This window comes from Cynoglossus semilaevis, chromosome 13 (assembly GCF_000523025.1).
Source record: "Cynoglossus semilaevis isolate Cse_v1.0 chromosome 13, Cse_v1.0, whole genome shotgun sequence".
NCBI classification, from domain to species: Eukaryota; Metazoa; Chordata; class Actinopteri; order Pleuronectiformes; family Cynoglossidae; genus Cynoglossus; species Cynoglossus semilaevis.
In genome coordinates this window covers 21620953-21644081 of record NC_024319.1, presented here as the reverse complement: position 1 = coordinate 21644081, position 23129 = coordinate 21620953, and the positions used below count along the sequence as shown (strand labels likewise).

The window sequence follows — 23129 nt, the reverse complement described above, 5'->3', positions numbered from 1 at the left end:
ACACAGTGATATTTAAGAAGTGAAATTGAAAAAGTTTATAGGAAGTTTATAGGAAGTGTGCAATAATAAATAATAAAAGACAACGATCCTAAACACTGCTCAAATTCTACCAAACCATTCATGCAGAGGAACAAGTACAATGTTCTGGAATGGCCATCTCAGTCCCCAGACCAGAATATCATTGAAAATCTGTGGTCTGTTTTAAAGCGGGCTGTCCATGCTCGGAAAGCATCAAACCTGACTGAACTGGAGATGTTTTGTAAAGAAGAATGGTCAAAAATACCTTCAACCAGAATCCAGACCCTCATTGGAAGCTATAGGAAGCGTTTAGAAGCTGTTATTTCTGCAAAAGGAGGATCTACTAAATACTAATGTCATTTTACTGTTGGGGTGCCCAAATTTATGCACCTGCCTACTTTTGTTTAAGTAATTATTGCACACTTTCTGTAAATCCTATAAACTTCATTTCACTTCTTAAATATCACAGCATTTGTTTGCTATATGATATATTTAATTGAAATTGCTGTTCTGAACAACCAACGAGCCATAAAGGAAAATCTTGAAAATGATCAGGGGTGCCCAAACTTTTTCATACTACTGCTATATGGGTTCTTGAGGAAAAATACAGTATATTTTATATACAGTTTAAAGATATAACAGTCGTCACCCTTTGTTACCGTCTACTTCTGCAAACCTTACTAAAAAACACTTTTTGCTATGGACACCATTGGAAACCCTGTATCCACTACTCTCTGCAAATTAGAGTGTGTGATACACTTTAGACCACACACTACTTCGGCTGAAGACAGTTCATTCTCTGTTGTTCTATAATAAAAAAAAACAGGCTCTTAGTAAATTTAATTTACATGAAGCAGAGCAGCTTCTCAGAGCTCCTGCCTTAATGCAGTCCATTTATCCTGCCTTCAGGTGAGCTTCTACACTTTCAGAGGATATGAACGGACACAGAGAGTATTGTGAGAGATAATATAGCATAAGCCTTTTAGTGGCTGCTTCCTGATATAGATGGAAATACAGATGGGTCTGACTGTTTAGCCCTGTGGTCCCACCAAAGCTGCTCTGCTACAATCAGTAATCTGGGAAGTTTGTTTTTTGTTTTTTTCCTCTCTCTTTACTTCTTTGTTGAATTCAAAGAGATCTGGAGCTAAGATGAACAACAGGATATCTATCTAGACCAAAAAAAGCAAAACGTTTGTTGCTGCCTTTGTTTGTTGTGTGGCAGGCAAGTGTTTGCCTTTTAGTAAACCTGAGACACACAGGCCATCAACAAACATGCAGCACCTTGGCAAATATCTGAAAATGATGTAAAGATTTTTTGAACAAAGGAAAGATATTTCATCTGCTGCCTTTAGTCACATTTCTTTTTTCAAATCTGACTCCAAATCCAGACTCCAAAAGTCCTCCAGGGCTAATGAAGTCAGACACAGAAGTCAGGACTTATTTTGTAGGTTTTACCTAAATGGCGCAAAAAAAAAAAAAAAAAGCCATATTTTCCAAACTATAAGTCACACTTTTTTCCATCCTTTGGCTGGGTTTACGACTTATATCAAAATATATCATTTTACATGTTTACCACTGTATACCACTGACACTCTAGGCTTGTGTACCAGTATCTGCTACTCTTGTAAGCCGCACTTTTTTTATTTTTTGGCTGGTGCAACTTATACTCCAGAGAGACTTATAGTTCGTAGACTCACAACTTATACTCCAGAGAGACTTATAGTCTGTAGACTCAATATTCTAAGGTCAAAGGATCAAACATTGAAAAACAAATCTGATTTGATGCGATACCTAAACTCAAATATTGCAATGACATGCCATAAACATTAACGGAGAAAAGAAAGTATCAGATTGATTGAAGTTGCAGTTTCAGTGTCGGAAATGATAAAGTTGCATTGAGCCTTTTGAGTTTTTGACTATTGTGCAGCAGATAATGAAATTTCAAAGTAGACTAGTCTAAATGTGGATTAACAAATTAATACATTAGCAGGCATATATTTATTCCTAATATTGCCCAGAAGTTGACATTAAAATATTATAAGAATAGCTTGACCCAAACCTTTGTACAGTGATCTGGAGTCAACACAGATCACAATAGTTTGGAGTCCGTTCAGCATTTGGACTAGAATATATTTTTCAATAATTCTCACCTGGGCAGGGAAGAGTGCAGGCCTCCTTGAGTGTGATCTTCTTGTCACCGTCCACGGCGAGCTCCAGGCTGCTGCACAGCTCCTCATCCACTAGGCTGAGCCTGTCTTCATCAGAGCCGTCTGACACAAAGCAGGACAGGTTTCTGTAACGCAGGCCGTGTCCACACACCACACTCTGACCAGAGGGCAGTAAGGAGACCAGAAAAGTTACCTTTCAAAAACCATTCTACCACTGACATCAGGTTCCTGTCAAGCACATTCTCACAATTGTTTCCTTACACACAACACACAATAGAAAACAGCAGCTAAAGGAGTACGAAAAGACACGAAGCTGGCAGTAATGTGTAAGCTGTAAAGTGCATCATGTAGACTTTTACGGCCCATCTCTCACAGCCAACAAGGTTGTTCATCAATACTAAGCACTCCATTATTTTGAGCCTGATGCAGCGATTTTAGTCATCCAAAATCCATGTTTTGGCTCCGACTCTTCAGAGCATTGATTTAAGCTCAGCGCAGACTTGGACGTGTCCAGGCCGCATTTCTTCTGGCTGACACGCAGTCGATGCTGTAGTTAATATTTAACAGCTCTTCAGTAAGGTCTACTGTGATGGCTTATTGACTCACCTCCACCCGACACTCAGACCAGAGGCTGTACTGCCAACGGTAGCACGGCCGGACCGGGCAGGGCTTCCACTGCTGCATCTGAGAGGGACAGGGTCGGCCATCACCCTGAGAGGCCTGGACCACCGAGCGACGACGCCACATCTTACCTTAAAAGGAAGCACAAATGCACACGGCTTTTTTATTTCCTGTTTTCGTTCGAGGTTGTGGATTTACAGCGGACTCAGAGTGAAACCAGGGCTCCCGCGTCTCACCAGCAGGAGAGAATACAAATGATCAAACTTTGTTTCTGTGCTGAGACATTTGTATTTGTTCATTAGGTTATAATTATCTGGGGTGTAAAATGGATGTTTTTTCCCCTCAGAATGAAACAAATTCAAACACATCAGACACATGCAGTGACCGCTGTGGTTTAACCACCCAGCGCTTTCCCCCTGTAAACAACTCATTTCCAAAGATGCATGGTTGCTTTCAACACTCTAAATTAATTTTCCTCAGCACACAGCACTTGAGTGCAGGGAACAGAGCTTTTATACTAAACAGTCTGAAATACAACACTTAACGCGGCTTGGTCCTGATCGCCACACTTGACTGAAATGGCGTTTTCATTCACATCCATCATCTGAGTCTCTTTGAAATACAGTGAAAATCAACACGCTGTCACTGACTGGTGAATCAATTTAGCAGAGAAAAACTAAATAAAAACAACAGACGTACAGTATATTAAACATACACACATTTAAATATGCAAGCTCTTTGTATTCAAATGTTTTCAAAGAACTCTTTTGTTAAATTGTACCTTCAATAAAATAATTTTATTTTCTCGCTTTTATTCTCTTGTTAGCATTGTTTTAATGACAGATATGCGATATGATTCCACCTTTAGCTATTTTTTGTAACTGTTTTGCTTATCTACTTATTAAACCTCCCCGTTATTAGCCTTCAAACTGAGTTGTTTTTGGGCTAACTTTAATATAGTCAGTAAATGTGTTTGTAACTTTATTTCTTTGTAATGACTGAATCATGGAACATTTCTGTGCCTGTGTAGAGAATAATGACTTTGAATGTAAAATTAGTTAGAAGAAAAGCAACAACTCAAAAATGAGGCCTGAACAAATTAAAGATGTCTGTAAACATTTAGGACATAAACCACGCTTCCCACACTGGAACTTTTATAATCTTAGCCTGTGTTTCCACCAAAGCACAACCTACACATTGACAAAAAAAAAAAACATCAACATCAAATAAGATCCTTCTTCTTCCTTCAGCCCTTCTTAAACTTTCATCTTATTCCTTGTGATTTGCCAAATGCGCTGTGATGCTTCTCCTTCAAAGTTCTGCCCTGAGGAGGACCAGGATGTACTGATGCTACCGTCCAAAAAACAACAACCAGAAAAAAAAGAGAGATGCATTTCACCGATCACTGAGAAACACTGTAACGTCTTTATCTTAAATAAATGCATCATCCTTCCAAAGAGAAAAGGACCACAATTCGGCGGTTCTTTGGTTTGAAGAGACAGATACAAAACTGTAGATGTAAAAAAAAACCTTTTATACTTCAAAGATCTGGGACAAACCAGTCTGTGCAAATGTATTTTAAGGCTTCACAAAGGCTCATCCAGGTTCTTACTGTTTTATATTCATACATGCGCAACTGGATTGTGCAGCAATGCACTCCTGCTGTATCTACTCATGTTTATGTATTTGCTTTCACAGAAAAACAGAACAAAATATTTCTTGGGGGAAAGAAAGACAAATGTAGACCAAAGCTTCATCTTGAAGAAGGTGATGATGGTAGGTCAAGGGAGGTCACCTGGATATCGGTATTTGGTTTTTCCTTTTGTTGGAAGTGAACTACTTTGTCATTGTGACACAGCACACCACTGCACACACCGTGACACAATGTGACCTCTGCATTTTACCCATCACCAAAATGAACGGGGGGGGCGGCTTAAGCATCCGGGGAACAACGTGCGGGGACGGTGCCATGCTCACTAACTAACTTTGCAGCTGGTGGACTTGAACCTGAAACCTTCGGAACCCAAATCCTCTTCCTTAACCACCAAGCCACCAAGCCAAAAATGTTTTTTTATTTCCTAGAGAAAACCTGAAACCTTCGGAACCCAAATCCTTTTCCTTAACCACCAAGCCACCCCCCCCTCTTTTAAAAACTTTTTAAAAGTTGCAAAATATATCGCAGAAATAACAAAAATGTGTTAAAGAAATGTCTAGGCCCTATTACCCAAGGATAAAGATAAACCAAAAACAAACAAACATTATCCAAAATAACTAAAAGGAATATAAAATTGTTGGACTAAATCATAAATAATTCCTAAATTCCCCAAGTGGGAGGATAACCTTGATTTAATCCATGAGTAGTAAAAGATCTTTTAAAAAGAGTTCACAAAAAACAGTTGATAAAAATCTAAAATAAACCTAGACTGTGCCATCAAAAATGTTTTTTTATTTCCTAGAGAAAAGAAAAAGGAATGTGATCAACAATAGAAATGTCATTTTCTCACCCTCCAGCCCGCAGGTCTGTAAACACTCGGACCAGGATGACCACTCTGACAGCTGACAGTTGACGGGACACTCCACCACACAGGAGACGTTCATCTGCCATTTTCTCTCCAGGTTCAACTGCAGCACATTCACAAAAATGGGAGAATAATTGACTAATGTGTCAACATTGAGTTCTTCACAACAGTCAGAATAACATTCACGTCGATCACAGCAGCTTAACCTCCAAGTTATAAAAAACGCAGAACACTGAAGCTGCTGTCAGATGTTCTGGCACACACACAAATGTTTTTATGTGGAAGAGTGTCTCAAAATAAGTATTTGGGCTGAGCTATGACATCACATGTACAACGGCTACCGTTACAGGAGGCACGGACGAATTATGAATGAGTCATAGCCTCAGCCCGTAGGAACGGAAACAATGGTGAGGCTTGTGAATTTTTGATGGTGCCCTGGGACTAAGAGCAGAGTGTGGATTCAATAAGGCGGTAATAAATGAGGTAATTAAGTCATTAAGACAAACCACCGCTGCAGACTCAGACATTCAAGGACTTTAAGAAGAAATTAAAGAAATTTAAAGATTAGATCATCTGGTTTTCAAAGTCTAGTAACATTCCATGAGGACAAACGCAGTTTGGTAAGACTGTTTTCTCCAACCATACGTTTTTATAATATAATCAATATAATTATTGATTTGAAGTGTTTTAATTTTTTAAATTTTCTTCGCGACATAAACTCTCCATTAGAGGCAGTAGAGGATCTGTCGAAACGGTGCCTCTTCCAGCTACAATCACAAATTTCCGCAAAGGACTAGAAAAGAGGTATATAATTTCAACCACAGCAGCCAACAGTAGTTTCTATTTGGAATAGGTCACAATGGGATAAAAATATCTCTCCACTCGTAACCATTTTCACTGCCTCTTCTTGGCACACAGCAGCCAGCAGGGGGCTGAACACAGCTCATTTAAAGCTGCACTCCAAACTCCTCAAAAGAACCCTAACTTTCTCAAATCACTTGTTTAGTTAGGACCAAAATAACACAAATTTTGTAGTCATTGACCTGAGGTCTCATTCATCCCAATGTAGAGTAAAAGAAAATGATGATGAGGAAGAGCGACTTTTTCACCACTTACCTCATTGCAGAATTTTAAATCCACTGATTTGCCGTCGCTGCGAACACAATCCAGCATCCGGGTCTTGATGCCACTCCCACATACGGCGTTGGGACTTAACTGACACGTGCTCCAGTCTGTAAAAAATAAAAAACAAACAAAAGGTATCAATGTTTGCCATGCGGGCCTTGAATGGTCATAAAACCCACAGAGGAGTGGACCAAGAGTACGAATATGAATACCACAGAGGCCTGTTAGTGTTAGCAACGCAGACAGTCCCCCTGCATTAAATCACACTCTTTATGAAGCAATTATATATAATGAGGCCCACAACAACCACAGTCTGAACACTGAGCATCGTTAAGCGTACTCTGACATGGAGTACATGCAACAACAACAAAAAATACAGGCCAACCAAGGTTGGCTAGTACTGCTTCCACTGACTCCTCAACAGGCTTTGTTCAAATCTTATTCAACAACCTACTTTATTACATATTCATGCACTAAGCCACAAACAACTACAACCCTCCTCTGACTGAAAACAATGATTTAGACTTGCAGCTGCTGAGCCCTACGCTGTAAGAGTCAAACCAGTGAGTCTTCCTTGACAGATGCAAGCCTTGGTAAACACAGGAGGGTTACAGTTGGGGTCGTCTGAGACAAATCCTAGACAGAACACAACATGCAGATCAACTTATATGTTGTGACAGCTCGATAAAACGATTTCATGTCCAATACCGATACTGCAATTTGGACTATCCGCCAATACTGATATCAATCTGATACCTTCTTTTCTCCTGCAGCATCCTGCAGGCTGGCGTTGCCGAGGCGATAGTGTTCACGACATTGCACAAAATTAGGATTAGCATTTGGGCTTAGGTATTGGATCATACAGGCTATGGTTGTTTTTTTTTTCCAATCCTGACATTTTGACAAAAATTGGACCAATACCAATCCTACAAATCGGATTAAGCTATCTCTACTTTACAATCATACATGCAGCAACATTTAACTGTTGACTGTGAACCTTATTCACAATTTGGGAGCCATAATGAAGGGCAAAAAAGTTCCTCAAAAAACCCCAACACAAACGAAAGAAAGCGAATGTGGCAAATCCCGATGTATGGCGTACAACCACTGAATGTAAACAAAGCCCTATCATATATAGCGTTGAGTTCGCCAACTGGTTCCCGTGCATATTTTCTTTCAACAGCGTACTTCACAATGATGGAACATGACTTTCTTAATATCTGGCGATCACAATTTGTCCAGGACGTCGTAAACCGAGTACCCCGTGTACATTATGGCATTATGCAAAATTACACTTTCTCTGTGACCTTAGGGGTTGATTTTACCATAGAAAATGATAGGTAAAATAACTAAAACAACTATGTTATCAGGTATTACAGTCATCAGCAGGTATGGTTTTCATCAGGTGAGACTGTTGTTAGTTGCTAAAACAAGATTTTTGTGCCATGTGTGCCAGAGGCTAGTACAGTACAATGTCTCATACAAAAGACTTCAACGAAGAAAATATACCGAACTGTCCCTTTTACCATTTTCCATGTCTAAGCTTCATGTGAGGATAAGAAATGTGTCCCGGGACACACAGAGACATCCTTATTTACATATAAAATAGATATTATTTCACAGACAGGTCTCTGACAAGGCGTATTGAACTACTACAGAATAAATCAACAGTGTCTTTGCTGACAAGAACCGAAACTTTTTTCCCCTTCGGCAACATATCAGAATAGATCTCTGTAGATGAACGTGACGGGACTATGAATTCAGGCAGTGGCACTGACTCAGCAGATTGAGGAGCACGACTTGTACTTGTCATATACTGTGAGTTTGCCTCAGCTCATTAACCCTGCCAAATGACTCACACACACACACACACTTTAATAAAATAGGGGGTCAGATAGGGTGTAAATCCACTGCCTGAAGACAAAGACAAGACAAAGCCTAAAGACATATTTGTTAGCATCAAATATTTCTTTTTATAAAGGCACGCATGTTAACAAATTAGAAGATACGCATTGGATATCTGAGACGCAGGACGTGCGCATACTCTTCTAGGATCCTTTTTTTTTTAATCTTTCACTTTAAAATATATTTCTGTATGGTCACGCTCATTGAACAGTACCCTGAAGATTTCCCTGAAACTTTCTACAATATTATTAAATGTCTTTGCTAACTTGTGCTGAACAATATTGTTTTTAAATGGAAAGGCAAGACATTTATCTAATGATTCCGACTTTTTCACTGCCCAAATTTATCGGAAAGGCAAGACATTTATCTAATGATTTATCTAAGACTTTTTCGCTGCCCAAATTTGTGCAGTCTGTTGCAGGCATCACTTTTTAAAAACAAGATTAGGTTTACTTTGGTAACGGCAAATGTGTTAAAACCATAGCAGAATTGTTTTTATTTTTACTATATTGCAGGGTTTTCAAACTCCTGGTTCATTAACCCCCCTAAAATCTGGCCTGCAACTGGATGTCAATAACAATTTCATCTTAAGGATTTAAAAAAAAAGTTGTTTGTTAATTAATTATTTGTACTCATTTTCACTGTTTTATTATACAGGATTATTGGATCAAACAAAGTAAAAAAACATTTTTTCTAAATTATACATATGGGCTTTTTTTAATTAACACTGGTAACATTGGTGCTGCATGGCAGTAGTATGTGTGTATTATTATTAGATTATGAACTCTACACCATTTCCCTTACCAGTGATGTTGTAGAAGTAGTTGAAACAGTTGAGGTTCAGGCTGCAGGGCTCTCCGTCTGTGGTGGCCGGACACAGCCTCCCGACACTGGGTGACCGGAGGATGTACGCCGTCCGAACTCGATTATTGGTTCGGGTACAGGGCTGGAACACACAGAAAGACAAGCCATCAATACTTACAGACTTGGGATTTTTTCAATGAATAGTACATTCTGTCACTGATGCTTTTATTCACTTGTTGTATTTTGCTCGTTTTCCTACTGCTGAAATGTTGTGAACTTTATTGAACCTGAATTCAGTCTGTTATAAAGACGGTCTTCCTGGAGATTCCTGGCATTTAGAATTAGATTTTCTTCCCATTGGGAAATAACAGGGCTAATATTTTGCAGGAATTGCAAACCACCACATTCATTTGAGCCACTGTTCACACAAAAGTGCACCGAAGGGGAAAATGACAGACTTTAGAAAAACTCCATCACTGACGAGATGAATAAAACATGTGAGAGGCCTGGTTGGTGCCACTGCAGCAGCCTCCATGTTGAGAGTGGAAGTGCAAAAAGTGTGTGTCAAGCATTTTGGAAAAGAATGACATGTGATTAACAATGGGCGCCGTGGTGCTGGGAGCACAGCGTGAGAAACCAAAACGTTTAGAACAATGTTTTTTACCATGACTCAGAGGTTTCAGAGTTCAAAGAACATGGGGAACAAAACGTTCAAGTGAGATGTGGGTGCAGCAGCCACTACGGTAGGTGTGGAACTGCGGCAGTGATCACACACGACACAGCAAAGGTTTAATGTGTTTCCTCTTCTGAGCCATAGCCAGTCCTTAAGTGTGTTTTTGCTGCAGTGACCAGGATATAAATGGGAGTACTGCTACAGTTATTCAGCCTTAAATTAGCTGTGGTCAGGCTGCCACATTGCAACTGAACACTGAGTTACACTAAATACCTGTGATAAAGGAGAATGGGCAGATCCATAACATTTCTATACCCTGTTTTTTTTAACAATATACAGGGGGTCCTCGGTTTACAACGTCCTCGACCTAAGACGGCTTTGTTTACATTCACATATTTTTACATCCAGTGGAACCTCCAGATACGAGCACATTTTTGCTTCAAGATACAAGTAAAGATTTGAGATACTAGCACGCTTACAGAAGCCGATGCTAGGTGGCAGAGCACTCGGAGCAGCCCACGCCGTTCACTTCATGTATTCGCTACTTCTCTATTTTGTGCATTCTATTTTTCTAATCTTCTAATAGTGATGAGGCCAGCTCTTCCCTCCCTTCCTCCCTCCCTCCTCCTCACACACATTCCGCCATCAGCCTCTACTGTATCGTCTGTCTCGAAGGTAAGAACTCATAATTAAAACCACATTTTATTTTATATGACAGGAATCCTTATATACTATAGTTTTTAGAAGGCCGGAACGGATTCATTTTTTTCCTGTTATTTCTTATGGGAAAAAATTATTCAAGATACGGTCCTGGAACGGATTATGCTCGTATCTCGAGGTTTCACTGTACATTGGATTGTGCTACGTTCGCTTTCTTTTGCTTTTTTATGTCCTACATTATGATGTTGCATCAGTGAATGACACAGGTACTTATGTACAGTATGTGAGTTCAGACTTCAGAAATCGAGTTACGTTGCATCGGAAAAAAACTCTGACGTAAGCCGACCCCCGTATTACTTGTTATTTCACTGACAAAACCCAAGTATCACTTCAGTGGAAAATAAACCAACAGACTATTGAATATAGTCAGTTAGAGTCAGTTTGGTCTGTTTCTACCCCATCTTAGCATTTATTATCATCAGCGGTCTGTTTCTACCCCATCTTAGCATTTGTTATCATCATAAACAAGACGTCATTATTTCGTAAATAGAAACCTTTAGCGGCAGCTCTTGGTTTAGCTTTCTTGGTAAAAGCGATGAGGATGAGACAATGATCAATGACAATACTACGTTACCAGCATTGTTTGAAAAGCATTTATAAATTGTAGCCGTAGTTATTTTGTGATGCAAGTGTAGGAAATCCAGATTTACCTCAGTGGGGAAAAAAAAACCCTCAATTGTCACTTTCAATTGTAAATATGCAAATTCTTCATATTACTCAGTGAATAGTAAAGAGTCTGGGTTGATTACAGGGTTGGATTCGAATCATAAATCCACTCATGTTTACTATCAGCACCAGCGGACTTGACATTTATGAAGTTATTTCCTGTCAGCCCTGTGTATCTTACCATAGATCAAAAATATTCCAACTTCTTTGTTTTTATTGTCTTTTATTGTTGTTGCCACAACGGCAAAGTAATATTTATTTGCCGTCTGTGTATCAGTCTGACTTCATTTTTTTTATTCATAGATGATGATTCATCTCTCTGTGAGAACTGACAGTAGGGTGCTATATAGGTGACGTACTGCATAAGCTCTGCCTCTCTGTGTGTAATGCATATATATCTCACTTCTTTACCTCTTCTTTCATGGACAAGAACCAACCTGAAAAAAAACCTTTGTCCATTCACACACACATATGCACCTCCTCCCTCATGCACAAATATACCGTGCATGGAGTCAACTCAGAATAACACACAGCATCTTCTGCTTTGAATTCCATGAGCCTCTCAGAATGAAAAAAATATGAGGGCTTCACACATGTCTGCAGCTTCTGTATATACACACTGATGCTGTTATATGTTCTAATCTGGGTTCGGGTCTCACCAGGCTGCAGCGGCTCCAGGGTCCCCAGTCATTCAGGACACAGTCTTCGGGGCAGGGTAGTCGGCTCTCTCTCGCCCCCAGTGGCATCTCCTCAGGGTCACAGAGGTAATCCTCCACTGATTCCGAGGGGCCGTCGATGGTGTTTAGCATGCATCTGCATGATTGGTGGAGTAGACGCGAAAAGCTTTTTATTGTAAGCTGTTGTAATCTGTAACCTGTCTTCTGTCTTCTGCGCTAGCATGATTGGTGGAGTAGACGCGAAAAGGTTTTTATTGTAAGCTGTTGTAATCTGAATTGTTTAACAAACCTGTCTTCTGCGCTGCTACTCAAATGACAAGGGGATCAACATACATTGAAAATATATATATTTGCTCATATAAACCAAATAATTATAATTATTTTATACTGGTAGATCCAGATCTACTTACAACCATTGATGGGATTTAGATCCAGATCTACTTACAACCATTGATTCCACCATGGGATTCCTAGAAAGTAGATCTGGGTAGACTCTAGACTCTAATGAATTCTAATGGGGGTCATTTGTTGCCTTTGCTTTAATATCAAACTCGTACAAGAGTTAGCATTTTTACCTGACTTTTCTGGTCTGGACTCCTTCCCCACAGTTCTCTTTCAAATCCACATTGCTGACTTTCCACACACTCCATGGCTCGGCCACCCACACGTACTGATTACAGTCGCTCTGACACGGGACCACCTCGTACACCTGAAGGAAACACAGGGGGTTCATCACAGGAATTACAAAAAAAAACTAGTACGTGTGCAGATCCTTTCACTAATTTGAAGTAAAATACCAGGGGGTTCATCACAGGAATTACAAAAGAAACGAGTACATGTGCAGATCCTTACACTAATTTGAAGTAAAAAAAAGACTTCATATACCTAAGTGTCAACCAAACCAACATTAAAATAAAAGGTCCACTGTTTTTAAAATAACCCACAGCTTTAACGCTGTTAAACTAAAACTAGACTATCTGCAGCGCATGGGCTCTTCCTCTAAATGATGCCAGTCTAAATAAAACTCCCATCTGCCATAGTGTACATCAATCTGTCTGTGACACACTGACATTTAGTGACACTCAACATCTGCGTCCAACATGAGGAACGGCAGAGGGAAGCAGTTCTTACCTGAGCCTGTAGCGGTGAATGGTGTGCAGCGGGTGCCGGCGTGTGGATTAAAGAGAGACAGATGGATTAATGAGCAGATGCCAACTGTTCATACAGAGACAGACTGTAATCAATGCTGTGCTTCAGGAGGATCTTGTCAGACAAACCTTGGGTGGGAAAAAATACCTACGTGCAACCACGTACGCCGGAGGATCGACACTTGGGGGACACAATATCACTAACATGAAAATATTCAACTGCTATGACTGCTATGACACTCTGGTGCTTCTCTCCAGCCATTGCCACTGCAACATTGAAATAATGCCAACCTGTCCACACTAATGATGGTTTTCTCTGATTGACATTAACATAACAAACAAAAACTTAATATTAATGTCAAACAGAGCATAATTCTAGCTTTATCACACATTAGACAGACAGACAGATAGATAGAAAGATAGATAGACAGATAGACAGATAGATAGACAGACAGACAGATAGATAGACAGACAGACAGATAGATAGACAGACAGACAGACAGACAGACAGACAGATAGATAGATAGACAGATAGATAGATAGACAGACAGATAGATAGATAGACAGACAGATAGATAGATAGACAGATAGATAGATAGACAGATAGATAGATAGAAAGACAGACAGACAGACAGACAGACAGACAGATAGATAGACAGAAAGATAGATAGACAGACAGATAGATAGACAGACAGACAGATAGATAGACAGAAAGATAGATAGACAGACAGATAGATAGATAGACAGACAGACAGACAGATAGATAAACAGACAGATAGATAGACAGACAGATAGATAGACAGACAGATAGATAGATAGACAGACAGACTGACAGACAGACAGACAGATAGATAGATAGACAGAGAGACAGATAGACAGAAAGATAGACAGATAGACAGATAGATAGACAGACAGACAGACAGACAGACAGTCAGATAGATAGATAGATAGATGGATGGATGTGCATAAGGTATCTTCATTCTGTCCCTACCTGGTTGATGTGGTCCAGTTTAGGACACGGTCGTCCACCATTGTAGGGTTTCTCTCTAAGCCACTTTGAGCGAACCTTGACCCCACTGCCACAGGATTTGCTGCAGCGTGACCAGTTGGACCATTCACTCAGTTTACAGTCTGAAGGACAGGGGATGATGCAGGCTTCCTCGATGTAACCTGATCCCAAACACACACAATGGGAGAAAATGACAATATCATTGTTTTGTTTCAGTTTATACTGAACAAACTGGTTTTATTGGGTCATAAAGGTTTCTATCCAAAAGAAGAGTGCACTCTTAAACAGAAGGTAAATTAAATGCAGCTCTGTTGTCCAAGAACAGGCTGTTCTAATTATCTTTTGCCTCAGCTGCTTTTTTGCTAATCTTTATAAAACCTCAGAGGTCTGGCTGAATTCTGATTCTCTAGTGACAGCTGTTACAGCTCAAAGACTCTATAAATATTAGATCAAGAAACATGCTCAGCCGTAATATTAATTGTTAATCACAATGTTATATAAACGCAGTTATCGATTTTCATCCTGGTGGAATCGAGGTGCCCTCGATTCAAAGCCACAATTTAACGCTACATTACAGATGAAAACACATCTAGTGAATCTGTGGCTACGTGTGGCAGCCAACCTTATCATTTCAATCTGTTTTGCTTTAGCTCACAGGGTCACGGCAGTAACAGTGGTTCTTTTCAGGCCCGTTTAATGGTTCTCCATCTCTGCTCCGTGACTTCTATGTGTTTGCCTGGTCAGATGTGCAGCTGGATCTTATTTCTCTCCCCTAGATTTTCACATTCTTTCGCTCTGAGCTTAAGCCAAATAACCTAGATCTGTGAGGGAGCAGAACCTGGTTGTTGTTCCAGCGATGCTCTGTAAATCAGTTTTCTTTATTAAGAAAATCAATGAAGCGAATGAGGCGGGAAAGTGGATTGTCAGTCTGGTTTCCTAAACACTTGCTCTTCTTGATGAGAGCCGGTTCGTACTGTGCCTGCTCTGCGTTTCATTCACTGTTTCACACATTTCGTTTTATATACGGAATGAGGAGAGTTTTTCCAAAAACAAACTTTACACAGAGTGGAGAGGAATCTAATGATGGCGGCTCAGAGCTAACAAATCAATACGGCAGCGTTAATGTGAGGATATTTTCCCCTTACTTTAAAAACAAAGAGGATATTTTCCCCTTACTTTAAAAACCTGGAAAAATTGAGAGTTGCTGACAAGATTCATTGACATCTTTTATGTTTTTGATTAATTTTGTATTAATTATATCAAGCCAATTTTTTGATATCCACCCACTTATCCTTGCTTGACTACAAGGCTGAAACATATACACACATATATAATTATTTGAACACAATGGGAGCTTTGATTCATCAAGGTCATTTGGATTAGTAACAAATAACTCCATCTACCTGCTGTTATGTGTCTATCTATTCCAGCAATACACAGATTTTTTTCCAGATTTACGAATGATGATTTTTATCCCAACTAATCACGATTGACAGCCGTACATTGTAGATATACACACACATATGAAACCAAGACTAGAAGACTTGTCCTCTGAATGTGACCCATCAACTGTGTCTAGGGAGTAGCAGTGGATGTATACATGTACTGTTCCTTAATTTCCGACAATATCACCTCAGCAATGGCAGTCCGCGGCACATTAGAGGAGAGAAGACAGTATCGGATTGATATTAGTATCAACAGATGCTCTAAGTTGCAGTATCGGTATCAGATATGAAAAAGTTGTATCAAGCTACCCATAGTTCTAATCTAATCTAAGCTCCAGTACTATGTCTAAGTACTCCAGTACTATCCACCCATTAAACAGTACTTACCACCGACGACAAGTATGGATTTTTCTTTTCATTGACATCGTACACTAACCTAAATGTCAGTGAGAAACACCTTTAGGAAAGTATTTAACGTCCCTACAACTCTTCAACGACAGGAACATAAGGTCTGGAACACTCTATAACTCTTATGTCCACATCAACATATCAGCATGACTAATGCGCTGAGTTCAGCACCTGCCGGAGGCAGAGTTCCAGCAACTCTGACCTCACACTGTAAACCCAACAGTCAGTCTGGTTGTTCACATTCACTGTTGCTGCCACTATACATCTCCTCAGGGCAAAAGTTACACTTCAGCTTGTAGTTCACCTCAAGTTCAAACAATATAAAGTTGTTAGGATTCCTGCCAGGCTCTTGAGAAGGATTTTGGAAGGAGTCCAGGAGACAGATCGCTATTGATGCCTTTAGATCTGGCAGAAGCTGCAGCTAAACCTCCCTGAAGCAGTCGCCATGACCACTGGACCCTGACCCCGGACTAAAATACATCACGTACAGAATACTGTGATTAACCTTGGCTCTGAACTTGTTTTTTGCCTGGGTAATCTTATTTTGTAGTTATTTTTATGCTTCAAGTTTCTTGAAGTCAGACAAACAGGTGTTTCATTAGCAGAACACCTTCACCTTCCTCACTAGACAAACAGGTGTTTCATTAGCAGAACATGCACTGACGGTAAGCTTTCACCTTCCTCACGCTACATTGCCCTGTCAACATTGGCAGGGCGACCATGTCCCCTGCTACCTCCTATTTTGCATTGACAAGAAATTGATAAATGTGCTATGACAAATGATCACTGGTTAGAAAAAATAGATTCATATATGAAGCTTCCATTGTCCACACAATGAAGGACTATTAGTGCTCTTGCCTAAATGAAAAGGTCAACAGCTTAACCCAGGTAAAACTGATGGTCTTCTATATGAAAATCATATTTCTTTCTAGGTTTTGCTGAGTATTTACTACTACTTTTATTTTTGACAGCCAGAGAACACGGATGAATGAATATAGCAGCAAATAAATAATAAAATACAGGGGAAATAGAGCACAGAAGACATACCAAACATAAAAAAACAAAATCAAAGAATATGCCAAATCGATCAAATGTTCTTTGAAAACGTGGCAGTATGTAAAATATTTAACCTAGACAGTATTAAAAGTTAAAGGGTGCAAAGATTAAAAAAAAAGAAGCTAAAATTTAAAATATATTTATACATTTGACATCATGTGTCCGTGATGTACAACTAAATATGAACAAACCTGACAAAAAAAAGTAATCTTTCTAATTTGGTCTGTGTTTCCTCCAGTTCCCTTTGCCTACCTTAGGAATTCGCTGTTAATCATGTACATTGGCACTGCATGGAGAATAAATTGATGCAAAAAAACTCAGAAACTGTGGCAAACTCCGTTCGTAAGATTGATCACAAACACACTGAACCACTTCCCTAAAGCCATCAATTCTTAAAAGTTTTAGCATTTCTTCGAGTAATTTTTTTTAAAAACCAGCCAGATCGTAGAGTTTCATTTTTAGTAGAGGTTGTTTTGACAGGTAAGGAGTTTAGTTTTAAGCAGGGATGTTTCAGCAGATGCTGTGCTTGTTGCTAAAGGCCAGAGACCATCAATATAGTTGGGTTTATGATGACTAAAACTTACTAATACATTTTTAGACTGATTGTTGTTGTTTTTTTATTTTCCATACAAAAAAAAACACTTTTAAAACTAAGCAGAATTGAGTAGATAATCAACTGTTAACAAAACTCATTTTAATCCCTTTCTAATTGAACTAATCGCTCAAAATTAGACATTTTTCATGTCTGTTTGTTGCATCTTCTTTACTTAGCTAAACTCTGACTTTGTTCATGTCATTACAGATAGACAATTAAAAAAATACTTCAAATAAATTACAAGGCAATTATCTGCACGGTTTAGCATTAAAATGCTAACCTTAAATGTCTATCCAGAACTGCAGCTCTGTCTTACAGAGGAATGTAGCAATCTGAAAAATAAGGACTACCTCAGAGCAGGGATCAGCCCCCTCTCTTAAATATAATCCCCCCGTTCTTATTTTTTTTCTGCTAATGCCTTTGGAATACAAAGACCAGATCGACATGATTTCTGATCATCATCCAAGCCAAAGGGCATCGTGTCAGCCGGTAGAACGTTTGTGTCTCCTCCGGCACCGAGATTAAAAGCTGTGATGGTGGAGATGATGAAAGTGATGATGGCGATAATGGCTGTCATGGAGGGAAATGGCAGAGAAAATGAAGAGGGAGGGAAAGCGATTGAGAGGAAGATCGGTGTATGATGGGAGGAGAGAGGAGGATTTGATGATAATCATCAACATTCCAATGCACTAACAGAGAGATCCAGCAACGTGTTTGTTTGTCTGTCTGCGTTCGCGCACCTCAAGGAGCCATTTCCACTCTCTGAGGCACTTCAAAAAGAATATACTGATGAAAACACACACGCACTGACGCAAACAACAGCTCCTATAGGTAGGTGTAAAAGACGCACTGACACACGCAGATCCACCCTGACTGTGTGCACTCGTCACACCCACGCTCAGATTAGGTGACATGCCTCTTCTGAATGCCATGAGGCTAAATCCATGTTTGTACATACACACCGCTGATGAATCCATTTGAACGTCTCTCAATGTTCCATTTCACAGCAATTTCACACAAGCTCACAATCTCAGCAGCTGAGATTATTTTCCCTCTCTATATATGTATATATGTACATATATATTTATCTTCTTGTCATTTTAACCTTTTTTTGGCTTGTTAATGACTTACGGGGTAGTGGTATTGACAGAAAATTGGACATGCGTTAGAAGGTTATGCACCATATTGTAGTAAAATCTAATTTAAACCTGGGATATTCTTTAGTTTATGAAAGGTTCAAATCCAATATTGGATCTGTCCTGGTTGTAACCAACCATGTGAGGTCACGGAAATCCTGCTCACAGACCTTTGAAATTTGACAATAGTTTGTTTAAGGTCGTAGGAGCATTTTTTACATTCCCTATGGGTGGGATTGCTTAAGACATGTCTTCAATTATTGTGTTATATGTTAAAAACTTCTCCATCTCCATAAAGGCTGCATTGTAACAAGGCATGGATAACATTGCTGGTGTCTTCAGTTGACAACTTATGCAGACCTGAAAGTTGATGTGGCCTGTGATGTGGTGCTGGACGCCCATGTTTGGGCCACTTTCCTATGGTTAAGAATCACTAAGAAAAATAGGTTTTAACTTCTTGTTCAACTGAGAGAGAATGAAAATTATTATCATAGATGTACCTCCAGTTTGCACATGGACTCACCATGGCTGTTGCAGCGTGACGTCTCCACCAGCCTGTTGTCCTGGTCGTAGCAGGCCATAGCCTGGTAGCGGTAGCCCTGTCCACACTCCTTGACGTCCCCCTGGATTTTCATCCCCAGGCTGCTCTCAGCTCTATCAGCCTCGGGCAGGATGCAGTCAGACCAGTTGCCCACCGGCTGAGCGTTGTACTTGTCGCAGGGACAGTACTGGGTCTCACTCAGTGGGTACATCTGCGTGTTTTTGCACTTGTCTTTCTTCTTGCTCCTCCCTAACAGGAGTGAAGAGGAATGAAAGTGAGTCAGGAGAGAGAAGTCAACACAGTCGGTGGATTTCTGTCTCTGTTAATTTCGTCCCCAGGTGTGGAGACGACTCGTTTTCTTCCCTGGCCCTGTTTTTTTGCTCAGTCGACTCATTGACAGAGACAGAAAGCCCCTCGGGAAACATCACTCTGCTAAAGTGGCTTCATGCAGTGAGATCTTTCAGTGAATCATCCAGACTTTTTTTTATATATTTACTCATACAAACTTGTCACTGATTGATGCAAAGAGACATTTTGCTTGTGGCGGTCCATCATTAGCACTTGTTATTTTGCTGTGTTGAAATCATTCCTACTAACGCCTCAAATGACAAATGACTCTTCGGCTGCGTACACTTCTGTGTAAAGGTCACTCTCATCAGCAGGTAGTGCAAGAATATTCTTACTTTCCACCAGAGAAAAGACCAATACCATTTGTGTAATTTTTTTTAAGATAATCACACAATCTTGTCTTTTCTAGGGTATAAAAAAAGCTAAGCTACTTCTTATACGTGATACCATGCTCTCTGTGACCTGCCTTATTGCACACATCGGTTAAAGGGTCAAAAGATACTTAACTTTTACGCCACGGCAAAGTGAAAGCCATTTAGATCCACTTTCCCACACCTTTTTCTTGTCTCTTTTTCACTCCCCTGCTCTGGATCAGAACGTTTGCCGAGGTGCATTAATGCATTTTCTCACTTTCGTCATGCTGCCTTTTTTGCAGCGGCGTCTCTCTGGGGACGGTTTGATGGATGATAGAGGCTCAGGAGTTGTTTGAGATTTGTTGCTTTAATCCCACCGGAGCATTTAGTTGGCAAGAACTATCTGAGCAAATTTATGACCTTTTCTTCCCCCCACGTTACTGCGACTCGCTTAGAAAGCTGCCCACCAATGCTACCCCCTGAAATAACCTTGTTACCTGAACGAGTTTTAATTATACAATAAGACAACAAATAGGCTCTGTGGAAAGACTTTATACAGTGGCTGTGCCAGTTGTTCTTCTTCTTTTTTTAAACTAATAAAAGATATTAGCAGATAGATCTATATATCTATCTATCTATCTATCCATCCATCCATCCATCCATTTACTGCTTTGGTGACCCGTCATAAAGGAACACGCTCTAGATTAGAAGGAACCCTTTTTTTTAACGTTTCTTAATACCAGGGTAAAATCATCTACTTACATTAAAAATTTGGTATACCGTATTTTCCGGACTATAAGTTGCACCTTTTTTCATCCTTTGGCTGGGTTTGTGACTTATACTCAGGTGCAACTTATATATATATTATATATAAGATACTGTATATACTGTAATTTCACGCTTGTTATTTTCACTCTTACCACCACTAGAGGGCACCCTAGGCTTGTGTACCAGTATCTGCTACTCCTGAAAGTCGCACTTTTTTTTCATCTTCTGGCTTGTGCGAAAACTCCGGAACGACTTATAGTCCGGAAAATAAGATACATCTTCACTTCACTAAACTGAATATACCATTTATATAAATTATATGTTGGGGACATTTGAATAAATGGCTAAAAATAGAATTCTATAATTTATTTATATTATTTAATTGCTCATGATCTTACCATTTATATAAATTATATGTTGGGGTCATTTGATTGCTCATGATCCACCTGTTGGGCACCCCGATCAAAAAAAAGAGTAAAAAACTGAGCTATCAAATTTACAGTTACATTCAACCAACTACAGTAATTAGAGTAAAACTTGAGTGTAGGCCATAAAAAAGCTGTTCAATAAAAAGAAAATTTACATCCTGGTTCTTACCAATTAGCGTCCTTTTCCTGCTTCGGACCCCGACACAGTCTGCGGTGCAGGAGGAGAACTTGGACCAGTTGGTGAGCTGGCAGTCATCCTGACAGGGCAGCTGACAGTGCTGAGTGATGACAGGCATGGCTTTGGCCAACTTCAGACACTGGCTGATGTCTGCCTGTGTCCCGTCCAGCTGGCGACAGGAAACAGCTGAAAGAAGCACAGGAAGTCTTACAAGACCAATGTACTACCGAGTCTCTTAACAATAATTAAATATTAAGTGATTGATAAGTGCAAATCAGTTCAATTGAATAATGGGGATTGAATTTATATGAAGAAAATAATAAACTTAACAGAACTTATGTTGTACTGCTGCCTCCAATGTGACGCTCTGAAATCTTATTGCGTGACTTGCAGGTTTGGAATTTTCCTTTGTTACTGCACTTGAATGACTAAAAAAAAATGATGTGGTCTAGTGGACCAGCAGCATCATTGTCCTTGACGGTCAAAAATAGCTGTGTTTGACAATTGGATTTGGTATAAGAGACCGAAAGGTCTGCAACGTCTAAGCGAGATTTTTTTTCTTGGTCCAGTGACCCAAAAAAGTATAAAAAATATATTTTCAAGCTTTGGCTTGTTGATGTCAACATTTGGAGAAATGTTCTTTCAGACTAAGGTCACACTGTTTGTCGGACAAATATGGGACATAAGTTGTAGCCAGCTGCTGCTGGTCGGGGGTTATAAAAGTCCTGAAGCTGATGAAATTAATAGTCCAGCACACTGTGCACCATTAAACTGCAAATGGCAGCCAGTAATAAATCAAATTAATTAGCGAACACTTAAGTCTGTTGGTGGGTTTTCATTTCATGCTTCCGTTCTTCATGCTAAGGTACCATAATCTATGGAAGACTTTCTGCCATGTGAAATAAGTCAACCAGTAATTCACAGTTATGAGGAAATAGAGTCGGAATTCTGACATGGAAGGTCATAATCACGTGACAAAAACTGCACACATCAGGTTATTAAACCAATAGACAGATTTGTATTCATTAGTTTGGATGGATCTCATAATCAAGACCTTTCTCTTATAATTATGACTTCTTATGTCATTTTAGAATTTAGACATTAAACCGGGCTCTCTTATTTATGACTCTATTTAAAAACTGTTTTAAATTAAATTAAAATTTGAATTCGTGACTTTCCTCTCCCAAAATTTCATTCTTGTAATCTTCAATCATAATGAAGAATAAACCTTATAATCCTATAAATAAGACTTTTGGATTAATTGTATAAACATACAGTATGTATCATATATTTTATATTTTTATAGTTTCCTCATAATAATAGTTTAATGTTAGACCTTAATACTTTTTAGTGTGCCAAGAATACATACTGTAAAAGCCAGTCATATCATGTACCTTGTCTGTTTATTCATGCAGACACAGTACTGTTCTTTGTAATCCATTTAATTATTTGGGGACTGTAAATATGGTGAGTTGAAGTGATATAGCTGTGTAGCATCAACCAGATATAAACACAGGAGACATTCATGCATCTCCTATCAGAGTCCATCAGATTTTTTATATATAACATTTTATTTCTGGTTGTTTCAATGAGAGAGTTTCACTCCTGTTTTTGTAGTATTTTATTTCTCTGTGATGCAGCTGTTCTGCAGGACTGCACCTTTACAGGAAAATCAATCTTCAAGCACAATTTTGCTGAGCCCCCCGTGGGTGCCGCTATTGGTTTGATAAGACTGCGTTATAGCGTTGAGGTCACGTCCTATCAGGCATCACTGTGTGTGTGTATATGTGTGTATTTATCAATAATTTTGTATTAGCAGG

At 39.4% G+C, this 23129-nt stretch overlaps 1 protein-coding gene across 1 annotated transcript in view; it reads right to left on the bottom strand.

Moving 5' to 3' along the window:
* Nucleotides 1-23129, bottom strand: part of thsd7ab (thrombospondin, type I, domain containing 7Ab) — a 146778-nt gene that overhangs the window by 15860 nt on the left and 107789 nt on the right. The window contains exons 14-24 of the mRNA XM_025061560.1: nt 21301-21495; nt 19217-19483; nt 14036-14214; nt 13028-13033; nt 12472-12605; nt 11879-12032; nt 9161-9302; nt 6443-6558; nt 5312-5429; nt 2793-2938; nt 2169-2343 (exon numbers count right to left, since the gene is read on the bottom strand). Coding sequence (XP_024917328.1) covers nt 2169-2343; nt 2793-2938; nt 5312-5429; nt 6443-6558; nt 9161-9302; nt 11879-12032; nt 12472-12605; nt 13028-13033; nt 14036-14214; nt 19217-19483; nt 21301-21495 — 1632 coding nt within the window. The remainder of the gene's footprint in view (nt 1-2168; nt 2344-2792; nt 2939-5311; nt 5430-6442; nt 6559-9160; nt 9303-11878; nt 12033-12471; nt 12606-13027; nt 13034-14035; nt 14215-19216; nt 19484-21300; nt 21496-23129) is intronic.